At 43.6% G+C, this 22468-nt stretch overlaps 1 protein-coding gene across 3 annotated transcripts in view; it reads right to left on the bottom strand.

Annotated features, from left to right (window-relative positions):
- Window positions 1-22468, bottom strand: part of MAPKBP1 (mitogen-activated protein kinase binding protein 1) — a 100616-nt gene that overhangs the window by 36539 nt on the left and 41609 nt on the right. For all 3 annotated transcript variants that reach the window (XM_041409073.1, XM_041409163.1, XM_041409242.1), the window contains exons 4-11: window positions 10503-10565; window positions 9873-9930; window positions 6862-7032; window positions 3860-3997; window positions 3061-3243; window positions 1754-1914; window positions 1181-1370; window positions 44-190 (exon numbers count right to left, since the gene is read on the bottom strand). In XM_041409073.1, coding sequence (XP_041265007.1) covers window positions 44-190; window positions 1181-1370; window positions 1754-1914; window positions 3061-3243; window positions 3860-3997; window positions 6862-7032; window positions 9873-9930; window positions 10503-10565 — 1111 coding nt within the window. The remainder of the gene's footprint in view (window positions 1-43; window positions 191-1180; window positions 1371-1753; window positions 1915-3060; window positions 3244-3859; window positions 3998-6861; window positions 7033-9872; window positions 9931-10502; window positions 10566-22468) is intronic.

Below are 22468 nucleotides of genomic sequence, written 5' to 3'. Positions count from 1 at the left end.
GCAACCCCAAGGACAAGGAGATGATCCAAACCTAGGATCTTACATTGCTGAGGATGTTGCGGTGCAGGGCTGTGCCGTGGATGTTGGAGCTTTCAGTGTTCCACAGACGAATGGTGTTGTCAGAGGAACAGGTGATGAAAGAACCAGGGGGGAGGCAGGGCTGATTGTTGTCCTTCACCTCTGGATACATCTAAGGGCAAGTAAAACGAATCCCTGAATAACATTGCCTGGTATCTGGCACCCTAGACACTGGTAACAAGTTTCAAAACAGAGTGAGATAAAAAGGGTGTCCTCTCTGTTTTCTAAAGGCGAAAGCCAGACAGTTCTGACAAAAACCTATTTGCAGACCAGCGTTTCATACTGACTTCAAACAAATGTTCACTGAGCTTCCCTCATCACAGAAAACCTCCTTAAGAAGCATGCAACAAACCAGTATCCTTTGTTTCTAATAGTTCAAAGAGAGCACCTCAAATCCCAAACAATGGCCATGCAATAACCATCTTGCACTGTTGTTTGCAACTTTCATCTACTACTGTCAGTTTATAATTCAGAAGGAAAGGGTGAGATGCAATTAATAAATAAAAACAGAGCTCTCAACCTCTTCCCATGTTCTTTCCACTTTCCCCTCTCCTGACCACTGTTAGACATATTTCAACATATTAACAACTCCATTGTTTCCTATACTTCCTTTACTTCCCTCTAAGGGAAAGCCAACTAGAGAAACTGCAAGACGACAGACACTTGAGAGGCTATTTCCACATGTTCAGGTAAGTATGTTAAGAAGGACCAGAGTTCTGATTTTATCACTTATTTCATGGGTTTTGACTTTGAAGCAATTGCTCACCACAGATCTCAACCAGTTTTTTGAGGTCAGCAATAAACACTTGTGTGTTTTCTATAAGGATGCTCTGTATTCAGTTTTGTTCAATTCTGTCCTTCTCCCACCTCTCACCTTTTAATGGTGAGATTTTTTTTTTCCCAGTAGCACCACATATTCAGTCAGCCATTACAGTGCAGCCAAATAACTGTTTCCAAGCCCAGCAGCAAACACACTAACCACAGGTGAAAATCTGAGTCAATTCCCTCTACAGGCAGCATTTGCATTCAAATTTGGTAGCTTGTCTAATTACTTTCTCAGCTGCAACTCACAATCCAACACCTGTGTCTGCAGACAACGTACCTCAATGTTCCACACACAGGAAGAGTGATACAAAGCAGAGTACACCTTGCCCACTTTCTTCGGATCTTTGACATCCCACACATACAGGCTGTGGTCATTGTAGACACAGGAAAGCCACTGGTTGGTGGGGTCAAAGGTCAAGGCAATAGTGTCTGGATACTTCGCATCAGCCACACCAGAGAAAAGACGGCTGCACAAAGAGAGAACAACAGCCTGGTTAACTTGTGCTCTCTAGGAGCTGGGGCAATGCTCCAACAGGAGAGCACAGATTCTCCATGGGGTGCTGTTGAGATGAACAATGGCATCTATAGGTAGAGAGAGTAGTTGGCCAGGAAGACCTGTGTCTTGAGCAACCAAGTCCCAAAAGAAGCTTCAAAGCCCCATAGCAAAAGTTTTTCTCCTCACCAAGTGTAGTCCAGTCATACAGGGCAAGCCTGCAACAGCTTAGAGAGATCTGCAACAGGCTGCCAATTCTAATCCATAAAAAGAGCAAGTTCCACATAACAAAGGTCTGGGGAACAGTTTTAACACCCAAAAGCCTCCCTTGCTCTCTTCCACCCTTCTCCACTGTACCTGGCCTCAGTCACGCTCGCGATGTCAGTTCCCAGGAAGTGTGGCTTCGGCAGAGTAGTGACAAAGTGAAGGTTCAGAGGGTTAAAAATCCGCACAGTGCCATCAGCACAGCCACAGAAGATGTAGTCATGATTCACAGAGATGCAGTTTGCCACAGTGGTCTGAGGAGGACACAGCACATGAGACAGCAAATGAGAAATGTGCTTTAATACCAAAGGTCAGGGAGACACACGACAGGGAGAACAGCAAACTGACAGACAAAGGAGTCATGGTCAGAAGAGCTGGAGTGAAGTCAAGCCCTGAGAGTAAGGAAAAGCCTAAAAACCCATTTTTCCTTTCTGAAGAACTTGCCAGGCAAGGTCCACTGCAGATCCCAAGCAGTTAGAAAAAAAGCCCAGTTTCTCTGCCACCCACTATGATGGGAGGCCAGCAGAGAGCTACACATTTGCTCCAGCTGAGTCCTACTCTGAACATTGCTTTTATTTCTATGACATTCAACAATACTGGCAGGCAAGCAGCACCTCACCCTGTACTAGCACAACAACACATTACCTGTCAGGAGGGGATAAGAAACAGAACAAAATGGATTTTCTTCCCCTCCCTTTGGGATCTGTACAAATGGTAGAAAATGGCACAAAATGGAGTGTGGTGAAAAGGGGATGAGTTCAATGCAAAAAGGTTTTTCAACTTACTGTGAAGCTGTCTGTATTCTGAGCGAGAGTGAAAGGCAGATTTTAGAGAGGGAAGGAAAGGAAAGGAAAGAAAAGATGAGGCATTTCACTTGAGTGAAAGCGTGGACAGACTTTTTCCCTTGATTTTAATACACTGGATCCTTGCAGGTGGGCATGTTACATTCAATTGAAAGGAAAACAAGTTAGATCAAATTCTTAACTATGGGCCAGCCTGGTGGTTTAGAACAGCCAAATCAGCTAGCACCTTGGGAACCTGCATTTGAGATGCACAAGCCATTTAAGACACTGCAGAGTGGATAGAAACCAGAATACTTCTAAAACTTCTACTTGCCCCAGCCAGGCCAGGAAGGACCATACAGGAGTTGCCATAAGGACATTGCTTTGCCAGTAGAGCAGTCCTTGTAATGCTGAGGCGTGAGAATGAAAGAGACTCAATGATCAGTAAAATCCCTTTGTCAAGAAATAACACTATTCTTGCCCAGCCTTCCAGAGTAAATCACAGGCTTGCAGAGGCACAATTATTTTCACTGCTTGTGGTCAGCTTGTACCTCTGAGTGCCCTTATTATTTGTTGTTCCTGCTCTGCTTGAGCAGAATAGGAGGATGTAAAACTCACCCTCAGCTCCACCCACTTGTCTAGCAGCCTTTTTTCATTGAATTCACAGAGCAGGCCTGAGGATGTGATACAGAAAGTGCTGTCAGCTTTTTTGCCCCTTCCACAAGCCACGTCTGCAAAGAAGTTGTTCCTCAGTTCTCCAAGCAATCCCGAGCGACCCAGCAAGGGGACTGTGGCATTGACCTACCAACAGAAAACAGTTTGCTACAAATACAGCAAGGCACTTCAGGCAGACAGTGATTTTTTAGAACATCAACCCCTGAGTGCTGAAGAGATTCAAAGAACTGTAAATACCCTACAACAAGAAGTTTTACTTGCTGTTCATGTTTACCACTGTTCATGAGCACACAGAAAAATCACCATAGGTGTATTCTGCCTCCCAGAGAATAACACAACAGCTAAAACTGTTAAACACTTTGGTTGATGCTTCAAAATTACACTCACAACCTTTTGAGATGCTTATACTATTGTCAAAGAGCTCTCTCCACTTCTGTGTCCAAGGAGTTAAATGACTGCAGCTCTTTTCTAGATTATTTGTTCTTCAGTATATGTAACTACTAAAGAACAAGTATGCTGCTATGCAGCTCAAGGAGTGACATCCCTACCTCAGTGCAAAATAAGACAAGCTTTTGGTGCTATCCGCCCATAAGACTTGAGAGCTCATGGGGGTGGAAGGCTATCCTTGCATCCCAGAAAAATTAAAAAGCTTCCACTTCCCACAGCTCACTGGGGCAAAATCCACCCTGCTCTAGGACAGAAATGCCTGTTTACAAGTTGGCCTTGATGCACTTCCACTCACCTTGGAGGTTTTGCTGTCATCCAGGTACCAGAACTTGATATGTCGATTTCCAGCAGTGACAAAGTAACTGCAGTCCTCTGAGAATGACACTGCTGTCACTTTACTTGAGACTTTGTTGGCTGCCACTACGATGTTTTTCTGGAAACACAATTGTTTAGATTGCTTAATTTCTTTGCTCAGAAGCAAAGGAAACTAATTTCAATTACAGGCACATATCCAGTACAAGCAGTGCAGCAGGGAAGATGAAACCCAAACTATTCCCCATTCACTTCCATATACAACCTCCCCAGCATTAGCTGGGAATATTGATTAGGCAGAAGTATAATTCACATTTATATTCAAATCCTCTTCCACATTAACTATGATCAAGAACAAATCAGCAGGCACTAGTGCCTGCAGGAACTTGGTATCTGAGCCATGACAAACATGCGGGTTTCACAATCACCAGGAGCTCAAAACAAACCCATTTCCCTTCCTAAACAGCAAATGCAGATGTAGGCCAGCACAAGGAAGAACTCCTCCAGCCCCCAGGCAGCAATGAGGGCATTGCACTCAAGATGAGGAACCAGTATTTTTCACAGAGAAAACTGTACTGGTTCTTCCATTGATTCTTCTTTCTCTTGAAACACATTATACTTTATCAAAATACTCAAAATACACAAAGACCATCCCTGTACTGGAAGAGAAAAAGCAAAATCTGTTATACCTCAAATGTGCACCTCACAGTATCAAAGTTTGGGAAAGGAAGAAGAAGATGCAGGGACAGAAAACAGGATGGACACTGCTCAAGCAGAATGGTCAGACAGCAGCATCATACAGCACCATTGCTCAGTTTTCCTGTCCCTGCCTTTCCCCAGCTAGAAGTGAGAATAAACAAGTTGTCTGCTTTGTCTGCTGTGGGTTTGCAAGAATGCAGCAGAAAAAGCTGTGCACAACAGTGCACCCCTTTTCATTATTGCTGTATTTCCTTTACCCTTCCTTTCAGGGATTCAGCTGTTCCCAGTCTTCCAGACACAATGCCCCAGCACACAAACCATGTCACTCCATGGGCCCCACTGGACTGGGTGCTGGCAGAACTGAAGAAACCAGCACAAGGGGAGTCTAGCTGCTGCACCATCACCATAAAGGATCCCCCAACCCAGAATGAAGGAAAGACAGCAATTATCATAACTTCTTTCAAGACAGTGGACAGAGAAAAGCTTAGGACCCTTGCAGACCTCAACATCTGGATCATTGCTGTGGTCTTCATTTAGGGAAGCAAGGGAATCCTACAGACAATACGGATTTTCTTTTCCATCACAGTCAAATGACTAGGTCTACCAGCAAGGAAAAAAGGGGAAATCAAAGCAGAAGCACAGAGGATAGAAGGGTTGTGATTAAAAGTGAAGGAAAATGGTTCAGGAGATCCGTATTGACTTTGGTCAGGTAAAGTATCTCTAGTTTTGGTGTCCAGCGTGCAAAGTAAAGGCCAGCTAGAGCTCCCATCACAGTCTAGGGCACAAGCTTCAAGTGTGTGTTCTTTGGCAGGGAAGAGTCATACAGTCCTTACCTCAGAAGTTCTCATGTTCACAATTATACAGTGAACAGAAAAACCCAGATAAGCAAGGGAAAGTAAAACTACTTGTACTGTTTCACACATGCCATGCATTGTGACCCTGTCCAAGTCACTACTTGCATTTGTATAACTAGAAATAATCCAAAGGTTGAGCACTCAATTTGCAACACAGACATACACACTCAGGTTCTCTCACTACACACAGTATTTAGCTACATGAAAAATAGCATCAAATTTCAGCTCACACAGAAGATAACAATGAGATTTTAAATTACAGCATGTGATGAAGATTAAATTACAGTAAATGTGATGAAGAGTGTAACATACTAAATGAGTACAGACTTAGAAGCTACAAGAGAAGAGGAGCTCTGACTACCTAAAGGAGGCCTACATAAACATGGGAAGGGACTTTTCATCAGGAAGGGTAGTGACAGGACAAGGGATAACAGTTTTAAACTGAAAGAAGGTAGATTTAGATTAGCTATTGGGAAGAAATTCTTTACTGTGAAGGTGGTGAGGCCCTAGAGCAGCCTGCCCAGAGAAGCTGAGGATGCCCCATCCCCAGAACTGTTCAAGGCCAGATTGGACAAGGCTGTGATGAGGTTTCCACCTGGTCTAGTGGGAGGCATCCCCGCCCATGGCAGGGGAATTGGAACTAGGTAATTTTTAGGGTCCCTTCCAACCCAAACCATTCTATGATTCTGTGATCCTGTGAGATTTAACAGATGCATTGATTTTTTTTTTTCTTAAATCATATCTCTTTTAGAGAGGGTTACAGCACTTAAAGAGGTAGCAGGACTATCTATTGATACAAAAGACTCCTAGCTTACTAAAAATAAATGTTTATTTTCTTATCTACAAAAAACAAATGCTTAAATGTTTACTAGAGGATAAGACACAGGCTTTGTTTCTATCAAGAGTTGCCTCAATCCAGTGACAGGCAGAGCGACTTTCATCAGCTTTCACCCATTATGAATTCCCTACGCTCCCCTTCTCAACCATCAAGGATAGGATCAGAGTATCACAAACCCTGACATAAAAAAATCAAAACAAGCCAAGAGTATACACTACACTACAAAAGATTTCTCTGGCTGATGAGAGCTTCCTTCCTTAACCTCATAAATTAGTTTTTAATAAGCCTCTAAAAAACACAATGGTTTGGCAAGGTTTCAAAGTCCAGGCTTTTCTGGCTGGACAGAAAAATGTAACACATTTCCAAGCATAAAAAATATCCCTGCATGGAAATGACTTAGACCTTCCCTAAGGGACCATAACTTTCTCTCTTGTCCAAATTTGTCTGTGTCTATGAATGTCAAAAACTAAAAAATAACTACAGAATTTTAAAAAACAGAAAGCAAGATGGAACTAAAGTTGTTTACAGCCATACCGGAAGCTCTGTCTGATTTAGCAACACCGTGTGGTCCACCCAACCTCCTAGAAAACTTACCTTCCACGACCACACGTTGACAATCATGTCATGCTGGTACCCCACTGACACAATGTACTTGGAGCTGGGGGAGAAGGCCACGCAGGCCACACCGTACTTGTGCTCCTGGAGCTCCGCCACCTGGGTTCGCTCAGCCACGTCCCACACCCGAACTGCTGGCATGTGTCCGCTCTGGAAGGGACAAGAACAGACACAGAACAGGAGGTGTAGCCACAAAATCAGTTCTGACACATTCAAGCATATAAATGTGCAGGAGCTTGGAAAAAGATGTTTAGATAGTGCTGTCACAGAGGGTTTAGCAGTTCCTTTGATTTTTAAAGCCCAGGTTGAGACCAACAAGCTAAGGAGTATATGCATTTCAACAGCTGTGCAAATTAATACCACCCCCCTGCTTTAAACCTCTTCTTATGCTACCACAAAATGCTAGTCCCTGTTCCAGCCAGGGACTAGAACAATACTTTTGATGCACATCCCTGGTGTTTGTAATAGGAACTTACAGTCTGCTTTTGAAAAGGATTATAATAGATTGTTATCCCTAGACCCAGCGAATGAAAAGCCTCACATCCTCTGTTCCTAACACAACATAGACATCTGAGATATCAAACCAGGTCATGCCACATAAAAACATGGCATGGCTCTCACACACCATCTGAGGCTAGCAGCATCATTTCTGTCACAAGGTAACACACAGATGCATTCAGCCCGAAAGAGTGTAGGCAGTATAATGTCAGAGAAAAAGACATGGCAAGAACAGAGCCTCTGGTTTAATGTTTGCTCTCCAGAGAAACAGAAATGCCAATTCAGCACTTTCTGCCAGACAAATCTATTCTTTTGTTTAATTGTTTGTTATTAAACCAAATTAAAACAAGGCGCACAAGAAGAGCTGAAACGCTGGCCAAAGAATGTGCTTGATGGGCAAATCTTACTCAAGTAACTGCTCATGATTGCACATTGAAGTCTGTCAAAACAGTAGCTTGTAAGATAACATATCCATGGCAACATGGCAAAATAGTACCTTTTTGATTGGTTTTAAGTTAGTCATTTGATTGTGTGGGAGAGGCAAGTCTCATCACAAGTAGAAGTCAAAGCTTTAAAAGCTTAAAATTGTGCATGTTTTAATTGCCTTGTTCAAAAGCTCTGCTAAGCAACTGCTTGTGGCCTGGAAAAATGCCACGGTCAGATTTAACTGCAGTTGGTACGCCAGCCACCTTGAGACCTGCAACGCAGAGCTCAGGTCTCAAGGTGGCTGGCAAGATATTACAATGAGCTGAATCAGCTGCTCTTCAAAACAACAGCTATACTTAAACACATACATATATATAAATATTTCCCAGTAACTTAGCATACACCCCAGGACCTTAACAAACTGAATTTGCATTTCATCTTTTAAGAAATGCTCACCAAAAGGCAGCCCTGTGTGACCCCCATGGACAAGGACTCTACACCTCTACACAAAGAAATAAAAAATAATAATTAAAAACAGGGGGGAAAAGTGTTTCCTTAGGAATTTGAAATATGTAAAAGACATTTAATATGTAGGGCAGCCAAGGACTAACCTCCATGCTCTCCTCCCTGAAAAGCCAGCCATGCAAAAAACTAAGGTGTTATTAGGTAGAATTAGCATAATGCAGCTACAAGGGAGCTTGACAAAGTGAACTCAGAAAGCATTTCCCTGTGGGATAGGGGATGAACTACGACAGTGCTGACACCAGCAGGGGACACTGCTACACTAAGCAATCATTCAAATCTCAGGCACGTGGGAGGATACTGAAAAAAAATAAATGGCTTTACAAGGCAAGAGGAGACATGTTTTGCAAAAATTGGGGGGAAAAAACAACAACAAAAAGCAACACTAAACCCCAAAACCCCCCTCACAACAACAAGAATAAAAAAACCCCTACAAAGTTCAAGTATAACTGGAACAGCCTTTTTTTTTTTAATAATTTTGATTTGCCATTTACCCCAATAAGTTTTCAGAGAAGTTTGTTCGAAGGAAAAGTTCCCTTCATTTTTTACCATTTTTCTTACTCATGAAAAGCAATGAGCACCAGAAATTTTTTTTTAAAAGGAAAATAAAAGAAGGCACCCGAATCATCAGAACTGAATGCTATGAGCTATAAAATCTCATGCTGTCACCAAAAAAAAATAATCACAACATCTAACGATGGAAAATTTATGCTTTTTATGTGTCATGGTAGCCTCCATCCAAAAACCCCCACTGTTGTTTCTACCCTTGGTCTGATCCATACAGGATTCAGGCCCAGGTTTGGAGCCACCCTGGGGACATGACAGCTGCCATCTCGGTGCCCACACTGGGGACCTCTGGAGAGAACAGTCTCCACCTTGACAGCTCCAACACAGGACAGTGACACACTTCTCCTCCCTGTGGCTGAGGCTCAGGAGGAGACCTGTCTCACACATGCTCCCTCCCCATCTCTTACAGAGACACAGGGACTAGTGGCAAACGGCCATTAATCATACACAAGAGCAAACTAAGCCCAACATATGAATGTCAGCATTTCTGTGGATTTTTAACATCCAGCAATTCCAGCCTCATGACACAGGCCGTGCCTTGAGCTTCTAACGCAGAACAGACACACAGTGTACTCATCCTTATTCTCCCCCTTGGGCATGTTGGGAAAGAGGAAGCAATTGTTGCCCCCAGCCAAACAAACAATGCCAAACCACAGGCACCAGCATCTTCTGTGACTACTCCTAAAACTTCACTCCACGTGCTCTTTTCATTTTTCCTGCAAAAATTTTTCCTTTTGCTTATTTTCACTCTACCTTCAGCCCACAGATGCCACCCCAGAAGATCCATCCCCCAAGCTGACATGTTGAAAAACTCCTAGCAGGAACACCCAGTGCCACCCATAAGCCAGCAGGTCCACTGAACAGTGAGGCAACACTGGAACTCACTTCTCTGTGTGAAAACAGCATGTTTTCACAGCCCCTCTGCCCTGCTTCAAAATGCAATGGACAAGATGCACCCTCTCTCCTCTCACACTTACCTCTCCTGTAACCAAATATTTTCCATCTGGAGAGAAAGCAAGTGCTGTAATTGTTTTCCTAAAACAGAGAAAATAACACTGAGAAACATTTCCAATATGTGACTTCATTTCAATACATCATGACTGGGGAGTAGGTTGGGACGAAATGAAAAAATGCTGAAGTCACCCATAATAGCCTGACATAATGTTTTGCTTTGCCATGGGGATTCCCTGCTGCCCAAGTCTCAAACAGCAGCTTACAGCAGCAGAAAAGCCCCAAAAAGTTGAGGTTCATTGCTGCACCTTTATTTCAGGTGCAGGACCATGTCACACTGCTGGCTTCAATAATGAGGTCATCGTTTTAGGTGGAGGAAAAAAAAAAGATACCATGGAGCTGTAGTAAGATTCCCTCCCACGTCATGACCATCACCAGTTCCTCTTGGGATCACAATATTTGTGAGGTGGTACTTTTTCAGCAATAGCACCTCATGTGAGAAGGAGCTGGAGTCAAAGCAGCAGGCAGCCTGTCCCCAAGGCAGCTCCAACCCTGGGGATTTAGCCTGGAGCAACAGCAGCTCCTGTACTTCAGTCAAGCCATAAAGTCTTGAATTCGCCTCACAGAAAGCAAGTCCGGCGTAAAACTTTACTCACCTGGAGCTGTTTAGGATATGGTGTTGCTTATTTTTTCTAGGGTTGAACAGCACAACAACACACCTAGACGAAGAAAACACAAAAACAGAGATTACATCACCACATGCATAAAGATAACCAAAGAGCATGCATAAAGATAACCTTGCAAGAAAAGAAAAAGAAAAAAGAAAAAAGAAAAAAGCAGCAAAAGTAGTCCCAAAAAGCTGGTTTACCCCCTAATCTCAGACTGACCTGAGGTTAACTAAAAAACAGAAGCAAAAGAACATTCCAGAACATTCCAGAGGGAAATCATGTCTCTCCCATGTCAAGGAATACCATTTGCTAGTACTGTAAATAATTACTTTTCCACCCTCCAGGAGCCCTGAGTCTGATTGTTCAAGCTGGACAGAAAGGTTGACCATGAAAGCTGTGCAAAGCCCTAATGGATTATGTCCCCTGCCATAAAAGTGACTCTGTGTGAAAGCAGCGCGTCTGGTGTAAGAGTAAGAAGGTAGGGAAGAAAGAAATAGGGGATCTTTTGGAAAAGATTTCAGGGGGAATGAAGGAGAATTAAAGGCCCTAAATTTCTGTGCCTGGCATTAACGATAGACAGGACAGAAACCACTGAATATAGCACAAGAAGTGACTGGCTGGTTGAGAAGTGAGACATACGATGCCAAAAAACTATCAGCCTAAGAAATCTATCTGCATAAACAGCTTGCTAAGGGGCCTTGCAGATATCTCTCAGTAAGATGAACTGCTAAAGCAAGCAATATTAAGCTCCTGGTAAGCAATATAATCACCTCCACTGTAAGCAAAACACCTCTATTGCTGACATGGTGGGGAAGGAAGGAGAAGAGACCCCATCTCCCACTTGAGCACATTGGCTCCGTGCCTCAGCCCACCACAACAAAACTTACAGCTGTTACAGGTACTGAAGCCTTCTCCACTCTCCACAAACACCCTATACACCATTTTTAAATCTTCATGTAACAGCATTTGTCTTGCAGCAGAGGACAGCAACAACCAGTAACAGAAAATGCTGTTATGGGAATAAAAACACAGAGTAACAATTGCTCTGATGACCTTGTGCCGCATTTTTCACTTCACCTCTAAAACAGAAACTGGGTGTTGCCTGTCCCTCTACAAGAACACACTGCTGGAGTTTGGAGAGTCCCAGCTCCTCCTTCACTGCAGTGTTGGGGGAGCACTGCAGGATGTCCCTGCTCCACTGCCAGCAGCCTTTGCTGCGCTGAGGATTTCACTCACATCGCCATCGTGCTGGGGCTTGCTTGCAACAGAAGCCAGGCTACAGACATCACTGGGAGAAACATGCAGGACACACAGGAGAAGTAGAGGAGTTGGCCTGAAACAGCCAATCAGACGGGCAAAGAGCTGAGGCACCACAGAAATCCACTGCAGAACCTCACCTACAGACCTCACCACCATTTCAAGACAGGCTGCACACACTCACGCACAGGACAAAGCACACCTTGGCACCACACTGCCTGGAACAAGAGCCACATTATTCCAGGCCCTGCTCTACATCCCCAGCAGCAGGCAGGGCTGGGAGTGCTACAGGCATAGCTCAGGGTTGACAGGGTCCTGCAATGTCTCTGGCATCTCCTCACCTAGCCCTGGCAGCTTTGGTCTTTGTTCTGACCAGACTACGCTGCCACGAGGAGTGTCAATTTTGAAAAGAAGGCAGAAAGAGGAGTGGCACACCAATACCTTAAGCTGAGAGTCCTCGGCTGGACCTTCCACACTCCATTAACATTGCTAGCTCAAAGCCAGCATCCAAAGCACCAAGGAAGCACAAGATATGCCTTCCCCTCCTTTAGACTACTCTACTCTCCAGCCATGCCATTTCACACACCCCTATCCCTTCATACCTTACCCTGAAGGCCAAGGTAATAAAGGCACCAAACTTTCTTGACAGTTAAAGGGCAGATAGCCATGATTGGAGATGTAACCTTGTGGAAGAGCAGAGAAAGTGTAGATAAGTAGTTTGTTCAGACCAGAACTGATCCTTTTTACCCTGGGGAACCCAACTGGAGAGTTTCAAGTCAAAATCATGCTACATATTTTTGAGGGATTAGTGCAAAGAAGCAGGTGGTTTGTGTTCCATTAACAAGTCAGGGAAGGTTAAGCCTTGCAAATCACAAGATATTAAATAGGAAGTTCGCAGATATGAAAATCTATCTAATCCCAAGCTTCCAGCTAATCAGAAAAGTAAAGCAAAAACCCATTATGGTTGGATAGGGTTAATGGACCAAAATCCAGCAGAGTTAAAATAAGGATGAATTTTGTTTAAAATAAGCTTCAAAAAACCAGAAAGAATAAAGGGAAGACACGAAATCTTCGCAAAGACTTTCTTACGCAGCTCTTAAAGTCAAGTTTCTGCTTTATTGTGAGGAACTCAGAAGAGAAACAGGACTTCAGAGAAGTGAACACAGTTTAAAAAACAGAGGAAAGACACAAAATATAAACTGTAGTTTTCAAACCAGGCAAGCAAACAAACCTCTTCCTAGAATAGTGCAGTGAGCCACAAAGGTCCAGGGTTTCGCCATTATTAACTCACAGGGCTGAACTTTTGGTCACTTACAATCAAGAATTTTAACACAGTGGCACCCCAGAACAGCCTGTGTGCCAGCAGGCTTCCTTCCCCCTCTCCAGACCTTGGCCCAACCCAGAGCCTACAGGGGAGGTAAGAGCCATCACCCAGCTCACACACCAAGGCAAATCAACAGACCATTTCAAAAGCCACACAGCTCCTAGTGCCAGAGCAGCTATCACAAATGTGGATATTTTAACTTTGTCTTCAGACAACTTGATTCACTGAGTTTGACCCATAATTAACAAACACTAACTGGAGGGGCAGGAGGATAAATCACAGTATCTCCTCTACAGGTGAGCAAGCACTGATTCATATCACAAAATAGTAATTTTAACTCATAAGCTCAGCAAAAGAAGATATTTTGATTTGTCAGTTAATAATTAACAGAACTTAGTAATTAGTTATGACCTTCTTGCCAACAAAGCCATTTAGCCAGGATTAATTAGTCTTCTGAACTTGTTTTCTTAAATTAACTGCTACCCAACAAAAGCTACCCCACTGCAATGCTGTCCCATGCTGATTTTCCACCATTCCTCTCCTCTCTGCCACATACAAGGGCAATGAACACTTCAGCCAACTCCAAGGACACCCTATTAAGCAAGATGGCAAACCACAAACCATCAATCATACAGTGAGGCACAGAACAGATCCTGTTCTGGGAGTCAGGAGCATCCAAGTTTGTAAACTAGCTCCCTCTCAAAATGCTTGGGAAGGTTTCTACTCCGTTCCATCCTAAAGAGCACATTTCCACAACTGGCAAAAACTATTTCTAGTTCTTTAATCTCTTCAGAGTGTTAGAAAACAGCCTCAAGTTGCATCAGAAAGATTTATGTTGGATATTAGGAAATATTTTTTCACCGAAAACGTTGTCAAGCACTGGAACAGGCTGCCCAAAGATGCAGTTGAATTGCCATCCCCAGAGGCATTTGAAAGATGTGGAGACGTGGCACACAGGGGCATGGTTTAGTGGTGGCTTGGCACTGTTAGGTTAATGGTTCATGGTCTGAGGTTCTTTTACAACCTAAGCAGCTCAGTGTTATAGAGTGGCCTCCACTGCCTGCTCAGACACTCACAGCTCAGCTCAGTCCACCAGAATCTGCAGCAGCTTCCTAAATAAAGTATTTCAGAGCCCATTAATACTCTGGGCATGCTCCATTTTAGCAAAGGAAATCAGTCTTGCAAAATAAACTAAATGGAGACACTGAATGATCAGGTTGCTGACCCACCTACTCCTCACTGCCTCCTATCCAGTAAGGTTATCAAGCCCATGAGAGAGTCAAAACATCTACTCCTTTTCATTTCTGCTTGCTTTAATCTTACAGTAGTTAAAATAATAAATATAACTACCATGGAAAATTAGTTGCATCAAAGAGCATACACCCATATAATCATTCTCCACCTTTGTTTGCTTCTTTATAAGGCTGCATTCAGTATTTTACAGCCAGAGGGATAGGAAAGGATGAATGGTAAGAGAGCACTGATCTTTTTATTCAAAGCTTCCAACTGTGCATGTAGACAAAGCAAAGTACTTCAAACCCGAAGTTCCACAATGGTCACATCACCTGTTCCACACACTCCACCCCTTTCCCAAACTGAAGCTTTCAAAACAAATTCAAGTGCTCAAGACACCTTTGTCTGAAGACATATTTTTGAATGCTAGTGACAACATGCAAACTAAGGCTAGCTCCAGAAACACCTCATGAGACCTACAGAGCCTGGCACACATCAGTTTTTGAGAACATCAACATTGTCAGCACTCTTGTTTCAGCACAAACCTATCTCCTCTGCAGCTGCAGACAAGGCTTGATGATCACAGCACCTTTTTAATCCACAAGTATATTCCGATTTCCAGAACATTTATAGAAACTATTCACTGCTGTATGGATTACTGTACAAACCATACATCAGCCAGCTGAGATCAAGTGTCCTGTTTGTTGGCTTGCTGGTTCCTGCAGAGGCTGTTGGCAATGGCACATGTATTGAAAGGTGTTATTTCCAGGTCTATGGTGCCACCTCACAACCATGAAGCACACCTTCCTGATGCAAGCAGCTTTTATAAACAGCTTGGCTGGGCAATCCTTCCCAGTATGCCTCTTTCTTGTGGGACATCCAGGTAACACAAGGGAAGGACAGAATTAGCTCTCACAGCAGTGTCAAAGGTTTTTACTGACAACATGAGTGTTGTCCATCAGGGAGCTCATTTGTATCAGCCAGCAAGAAAGGTTTCTTGCAGAGCTTTCCAAACCTCCATGAAGGTGATATGTTCACAAATGTGCATCATGTGCAGATAAAAAACAGGGAGAGGAAAGGAGGGGATAGGCATGGAATGTCAGAGTAGTTTCCACTGGCTCCAGCAAAAGCAAAAAGGCCCATGAAATATAAAAATGAGCAATTTTCCTCAGCTAAATATCATATAAGGAGTGGAGAGGAATCAGACATCAGCATCACATTTACACAAAGTATCTGACTCACTAAGTCAGTGGCAGTGGGTCACTCCACTCAGCTCCCTCCACCTTTACTTTTGACTTTTCTTCTACTGGCTTCACTTCTGCACTTAACAAATCACAGTTTCTGGGCATTTTACTCTTCTTATTGTCCTCCTGTTTCCCAGAACATCCCTCTATTATCAGCTGCCTTACCCCAGCCATATCCTTCCTCAGCAAGCTGACAAAAATCAAATTTCTGCAGAAGTCTGTTTTTCTCTTCTCCTTCCTCTACAGGTCCCCCTTACAAGGGGTTTGGGAAAATCAAAAGGCTGCAGTAGCATTCCCTAGATTCTGATCTACCAACCAACTCAGCATTGCCCTATTGCATGGGACACATGACTGTAGGCAAAGCTCATGTGTCAAGTCCTCCTCTTCCAAATGCATGGAGCCTACGCTACGAAGAGGATGCTGTACAGAGGAAAGAAAACTCCATCAAGACATGAAAACAAACATTAGCTTTCTTTTTTTCTACCCCACAATATACTCCTTTCATGGCGCTGCAAGAATAAATGAAAAGAGCAAACAGTCCCGTCCCTTCAAAATTGGTGCATTTCTCAGTTTCTGGCTCATGTCTTGCTCTCTTCCCCTCACCCAAAGCTATTCAAATGAGAGTGCAACAGCTTCCTATGCACTAAATGCATGGGGGAAAAAAGACTTTGATAAGAACAAAATCTTTTTTACACTGCATTGGTTGCCATGGCAAGCTTGATCAGAGCAAAGCAGTGTCTACAGAAGCTGGTGTTAATTTTCAATGTGGCAATTCTTCCTGCCAAAAAGCTTCTTTAATTCATAGCCAGTACTGGGAGTGGGTTAACAGTGAGAGGATGTGCACACTGACTATGTAACTGAATAGGTATTTTCATGCAAACTGTATTAATTACATGCATGCTGAGAAGAAAGATCTATCTGTTGAGAGGTTAAGAGCTGGGTGTCACTGCGTGAGCAGAAAAGCCTCCAGAGCTCCCTGTACCAATCTGTGATAGAGAGAACTAAAAAGGTGGGAGCCTGAGAGGTACAGCTAAATTCATGCTTCAGAAATCAACACAGGCTAATGAAAAGCCATGAATACTGAACAAGAAACCCACTGTGAAAAAGAAAGTCAGTGATATATTTAGTGTCACTAAACTAATAGGGTAGAAATTGCCAACGAGGGATACACTTGCTCTATTTAAAAGGCTGCATGGCACCCCAAGTCTGCAGGAGTGGGAGTTCAAACACATCACACAATAGGCTCTGCTCCAAAAAAACATAGGAAGAACTGTGACAAACTGAAATCCAATTTCTTGCCTCCCATAGCCCAGTCCTAGGGAAGAACAAGGCATGTTTTAAGATACTTGTCCAGACTCTTTCCTCAGCCTCCAGAAATTTGACTTTCAGAGATCTCATAAAGCAGTGTGCATCCATACTGAGAGGAGAGAGAGCAGCAGAGCAAATTGCAGCAGAGCTGAACTGACAAGGATTTATAGGGATAATCCCCAAACAGACAAGGGCAGCCTCTGTTCTCACCACCATTTCAGCCTATTGAATTCACCTTGTCCATTACACTAACTGAGACTCAAAGCTGAGAGCCCTGCAAAATCTCCACCAATACCTACATGATCTGATGACATCCAGAAAAACAGGCAGCTTTCTCTCCCTGTCATCTGGCAGGGATGCTCCCATCCTCATGATCTTCTGCTGCCAATGTGGTTTGTGCCTGTCTACCTGAACAGGCCCTGCTGCAGATGAGGGGACAGGGCTGAGTGCCCAGAAGCATCTCCTCAGTTCCTGCCCTGCACAGGGAGGGCCAACACAACCACCTGCCACGCACAGCCAACAGCTTCCACTGGCTGCTCTCAGCAGCCCCTTTACACCTGCCAGACTACATCTTTAAAACAACCAGCTGTGTCTCTAACCTCAAGCTGCAGATGGCAGAGAACAGATGCACAGATCTGAAATGGCACCCAAAACACTTTAAAAATACTTTAGAAAAAAAACCTCAACACATGAACGGATAAAAAGATCCAATAACAAGCAGAGATTGTGACTGCAACATCAATCAGCCCAGGCCTCTCTTCTTGCATGCACAAGGCACCACTGAAGTTTCAGCTTTACCAGGACCACAAAAAAACTGCAAAAGTTTTCCTTCCTGTCTTCTCCCAGAATGAAGGTGCTGCCCGTCCTCATGGGCTGGCTACAGTGATTTCTAGCAAGTCCTGCTGATCTCACTGCAACATATCTTCACCCCTCTCCAACTATTGCCTGTGGAAAATCTTTAACCTACCATTGGAGGTTTTCATGCTATTTCAAGGTCTATTTTTAAAGAGGCAGAGCAGAAGAAGAGGAGGAGGATTTTTAAAATTAGCAAGCCTTCTGACACTGGGCAAATACAAGGCAGGGTGATGATTCAGGAAAACACTTCACACGAAATGGATGCAGAGAGGAAAGACAGCCTGGGTCCCATCTGCCGCTGGATAAGTTGCACACAACTCCAGAGCCACACTGGAGCCAGAGACATAGCAGCAGTGCCCTCAGGAGAGTGGTGGCTTTTTACAGAGCTGCACAATAAGGAGGCACCTTTCCTGGCAAGCAAAGAGCTAAGCCAGACATAAATTGTGAAAGACTTGGGCAAGAAGTGCATGTAGGGAAAGCAGACAGGGAAAAAAGGCCTCAGAGGAAAACCATGAAATTTAAACCAGCTTACTAACTGGGAATCATTACAGTTGCAAGGAAGATGAAAATGTTTCCAGTTAATTGTTATGGCTCACAGCTACCTAGTCACCACTGATTCAGCAGGAACTTCACCTTCAAAACACCATTCCCTTCTGCAAGTCAAAGCCAGGAGAGGGAAAAAAAATCCTCATGAATGAGAAAACAGGAATAAAACCCTGTCCTAGCAGAACCAGGGACAGACCATCTCTGCTGCATTGCAGAATATTCCACCTGTCCTCCAGCCTGCAGCAAAGGTAGGTAGAAAAATGAAGCCACGCAAAGCAGCAGCTGTACTTACACAGACTGAAATGTCGTCAGTCTGCACATCTGAAGAGCTTCAAAAGAGACAGGGCACAGATGACAAATGCCTGTGCAGACACACACACATACATTTGTAGGTATATACACAGACACATGCATACATATGGCTGACGGCTGACTATAACATTTACACACACATAGAGAGTGCACATTTCTCTCTCCCTCTCCCCAAAACCACTCACTTGCCTAGGGGCAGGGAAGCAAAGCCAGCAAGACACCTACACGAAGTATCAAATCAACTGGGCTAGGAGTTGCAGAGCTGCATTTTATTTCAGCACTCTTGGCAAACACCCACGGAATATTGCAAATGAGCAGCAGCCCCAGGGGTTAGAGCAATGGGCAACTGATGATAGGTAGACTGAAGGAACAAAAGGATCACTGAGATAGTTAATGACCAGAAAATGTGCTGATCAGACAGACAAGAAAGACTGAGAAGCACCAGGAATTGGAGCCTTGAGCAGCACCTGGCTGGTTCCAGGTGTGACCAAGAGAGATGAAACAAACAGCCAGAACATGGCTAAAAACCTGAAGAGCTTCACATGCAAGACAGAGAATGCAACTTTTTCCAGGATGAACTCTACAGAATCACAGCATACTATGTTAATTCTTGGGAAAAGTCCTGTTTCCATATGCTGAACTCTCCCAAAGTTACAGCTGTCCGAGGAACATCAACAAGGAGAAAAGAACAACTATCTGTCCTGACAGACCAGCCAAGACACCTGCTTTGGGGATCTCTTGCTCCCTAGTTGTGCTCCACCCCTCCACTTGCTCTCAAGATCCAGTCCCTCTTCAATCAGTATCTGGCTGACAGCCCCAGATTTGCCATTTTCAGCAACAGGCCACAAACTTTTTACTGAGTCTCAAAGGCCTTGGGCTGCCTGGGTTTGCATGCTCTGAACTTTTCTTGACCTGCTTGTAGCTCTGTTTTACTTGGTTGAGCTGTGACAGCAATTTCTGTAACTGACCAGGTGTCTATAGATGATTTGTTTTACTTCTGTTTATCTTTTGCGGAGTACAACCATAGTTTTATATAAATAACATTGACCAACAGCTATTTTATGTAGCCTGAGATATTTACAACTAATGACTGCATAGTGAAGAAAAATGCAGACATGGTATGAGAGCAGAGGCCTTGAGAAGTGGAGAAAGCAGGATGCAGTGCAGAGGAGTACAGGAATGGGATGATAAGAGAGAAGGCACATGCTTGTCATTGGAGACCAAACCACTGCAAACAATTCACACACGGACTGTTAAAAACCACACAGACCTGGAGCTGAAAAAAAACCCAGCTTTTAGGGGTAGTAAATAAAACAAATAAAAATATCCAACATGCATTAAAGGCATCATATATAGTGAATTCTAGAAGTATTGTGGAGTTGTACAAGTGCAAGATGTGCAAGTGTATTAGCAAACATATTAAAAATTACCCAGATGAACCCTGGAGTAAGGAAGAATCCAGTAAAACCCACATCATACTCTTCCCAGAGAAGGGCTACAAAGCTGCAGATTTACCTCAACAACTGACTTTAAGATCCAGAGGAGCAACATAAGGGTGAGCACAACACCAGGAAAACCAAACAGAAACAAAGAAATGTATTACAGTTTTAATTGCACTATCGCAGTTATTGAGACATTTTTAAATAGGATTACCTTAATAGTCTATAATGCATTAGGGTAATCCTAGTCCTTCTTTTTTTTTTTGTCATAATTAGTGGTAAAATGATTAATGATTTAGAGTGTTATGAATTCACTTATACCAACAACAAATTCCTACTTTTTTTTAATTTATGCACATACACAACCTGTATGTAAGGGGTGCTTCCTCTTTGCCCATGAACAACAAAGCCCAAGCAAATGCCTCAGAGAAAAGACTCACATACAGGGGAAGAGAAAGCAATGAAAGACAAGTTCAAGAAAAAAAAATCTAAAAAATTTAAAAAACAGACAAAGAGTAGTTTAGAGGGAAAGGCAAGAAAAAGATAAAGAGAAGCAGAGTTTACAATAAAATTACTGCAGAATAATCAAATCTGCCATCACGTGCTAAGCAAATTCAGCTTTCGAGCCCAACGGTATAACAAGAGAAGATGGGAGCTCTCGTGCCATCACGTGCTAAGCAAATTCAGCTTTCGAGCCCAAGAGAAGATGGGAGCTCTCAGAAGGTACCCTCCTGGGATCAAGCAGCTCCTTGCAGAGATTTGCAGACCCAGCTGGGATTACACAGAGAAATCTGGCTCAGGTTTGCACCAACTTCCCTGCAAGAGCAGTTGGCACCATGCCATGAAGCCTCAAGAACTGAATATGTGCCTTCCTTTAAAACCAAGTCCCAAAGGAAAAATATATCCTGCTTTCAAGTAATTGGCTAACACCTCTGTTTCCAGCAGCATGCACAGCCAGAGTATTCCCTCATTATGCCTGAGCAACTCGAGAGCAGGGAGAAAGATCCATACATCAAACTAATCATCTGGGGCAGACCAACACGACAGCTCATGGCTGATGCCTCAGGGCTTTAACTGTTTTACCATGAGTAGAAGTGTATCAATATTAAAATGGCATCATTCAAAGGAGCAAAACAAAAAAGCAATGAAATTTAACCCTGTCTGCCAGCCCCCTCTCCACTACCATCTCCTGGGATGGTTACACCTGGGGTAAGGTACTGGCAGACCCCTCCAGGGTCCATTGACCCATTATTGAGCTCTCCTGCATTCCAGAGCAGGCAGCAAAAGCCCCCACTGCGGCAAAGAAACTGGAGCAGCTTTTCCCCTTGAATGCTTCAGTAAGCATAATCCAGGCCATATCTCTGCAAGAGTGTCAATCAAAAAAAATTAATAAAAACCAACCAACTAAACAAAAACCCACCACAACAAACAAAAAAACCCAAAACAAAACAAAAACAAAAAAAAAATCCCAACAACAAAACAAAACCACACCAAGCACACACACACAGAGAAAAAGAATGCTTCTTGGAAAGCATGAAGTTAAAGAATCACTTGCTCAAATAGCCAGTTGTTTTCCACTTCTCTAGGCACAGGCAAAGCTCTCAATTGCCTTGGGCAGCAGGCTGCCAGATCCACAAAAAGGCGTTAAAGCCTCCTGCCAGCCTTGCCTACTCAGCACCGTACAAGGTCAGGCTGGCAGATGCTGAAAGAAGGGGCAGGGGGGGCTGCTTCTCCCCACAGCTGTCCACACCACAGTGCACAGGAAGCCTGCTGCAGCTCCCAGGCCCAAACATCCACAGCTCATGCCAGTTCCCTCTCTGAGCCTTGCCACTTCTCACAGAAGGAAAAGCTCAGACATTGCCAGATTGGCAAAGTTAAATTCTGCACATATTATCTTTTTAGAAGCCTTGTGACAGCCCTGCCTTTCACAAAAGATGAACATTTACTTCTGCTTTACCTCTATCTCAGCATAATACATAGCATTTTAAATGCACTGCAATTTTTATTCAGAGTAGTTAATGAGCATCAGTTGTTGGGAGATCTGAAAAGACAACTTTCCTGGAAGGAGAAGAAATCATGATAAAACTCAGTTTTGCTTTTTATATATCTCCTGTCACAGAGAAATGTTGTCAGGTTAGAGTTCAAGACCAAGAGTACTTCCTAAAAAGTATTAGGTCAGTATTGCAAAAGCATAACAACTGACTCCAAAGGCAGGAAATTGGCTGGTATCAGCTCTGTCAGTCCTTGGCTGCCAGGTGAAAGAACCAGGTTCAGGTGCACAACAGGCCAATGTGAGCATGCGTTACAGGGCACATCTTCCAGTGCAGCAGGGAGGGGGGCCAAGTCCTACGTCTGGTTCCTAAGCAATAGTCAGGGCATGCTAACAATAAACAAAATACACCATTTTCTTGGCACTCCTTAGCTATCCTAACATGA

Source organism: Onychostruthus taczanowskii, unplaced genomic scaffold (genome assembly GCF_017590055.1).
Source record: "Onychostruthus taczanowskii isolate IOZ18803 unplaced genomic scaffold, ASM1759005v1 scaffold1, whole genome shotgun sequence".
Lineage (NCBI taxonomy): Eukaryota > Metazoa > Chordata > Aves > Passeriformes > Passeridae > Onychostruthus > Onychostruthus taczanowskii.
This window is presented reverse-complemented; position numbering and strand designations above follow the sequence as displayed.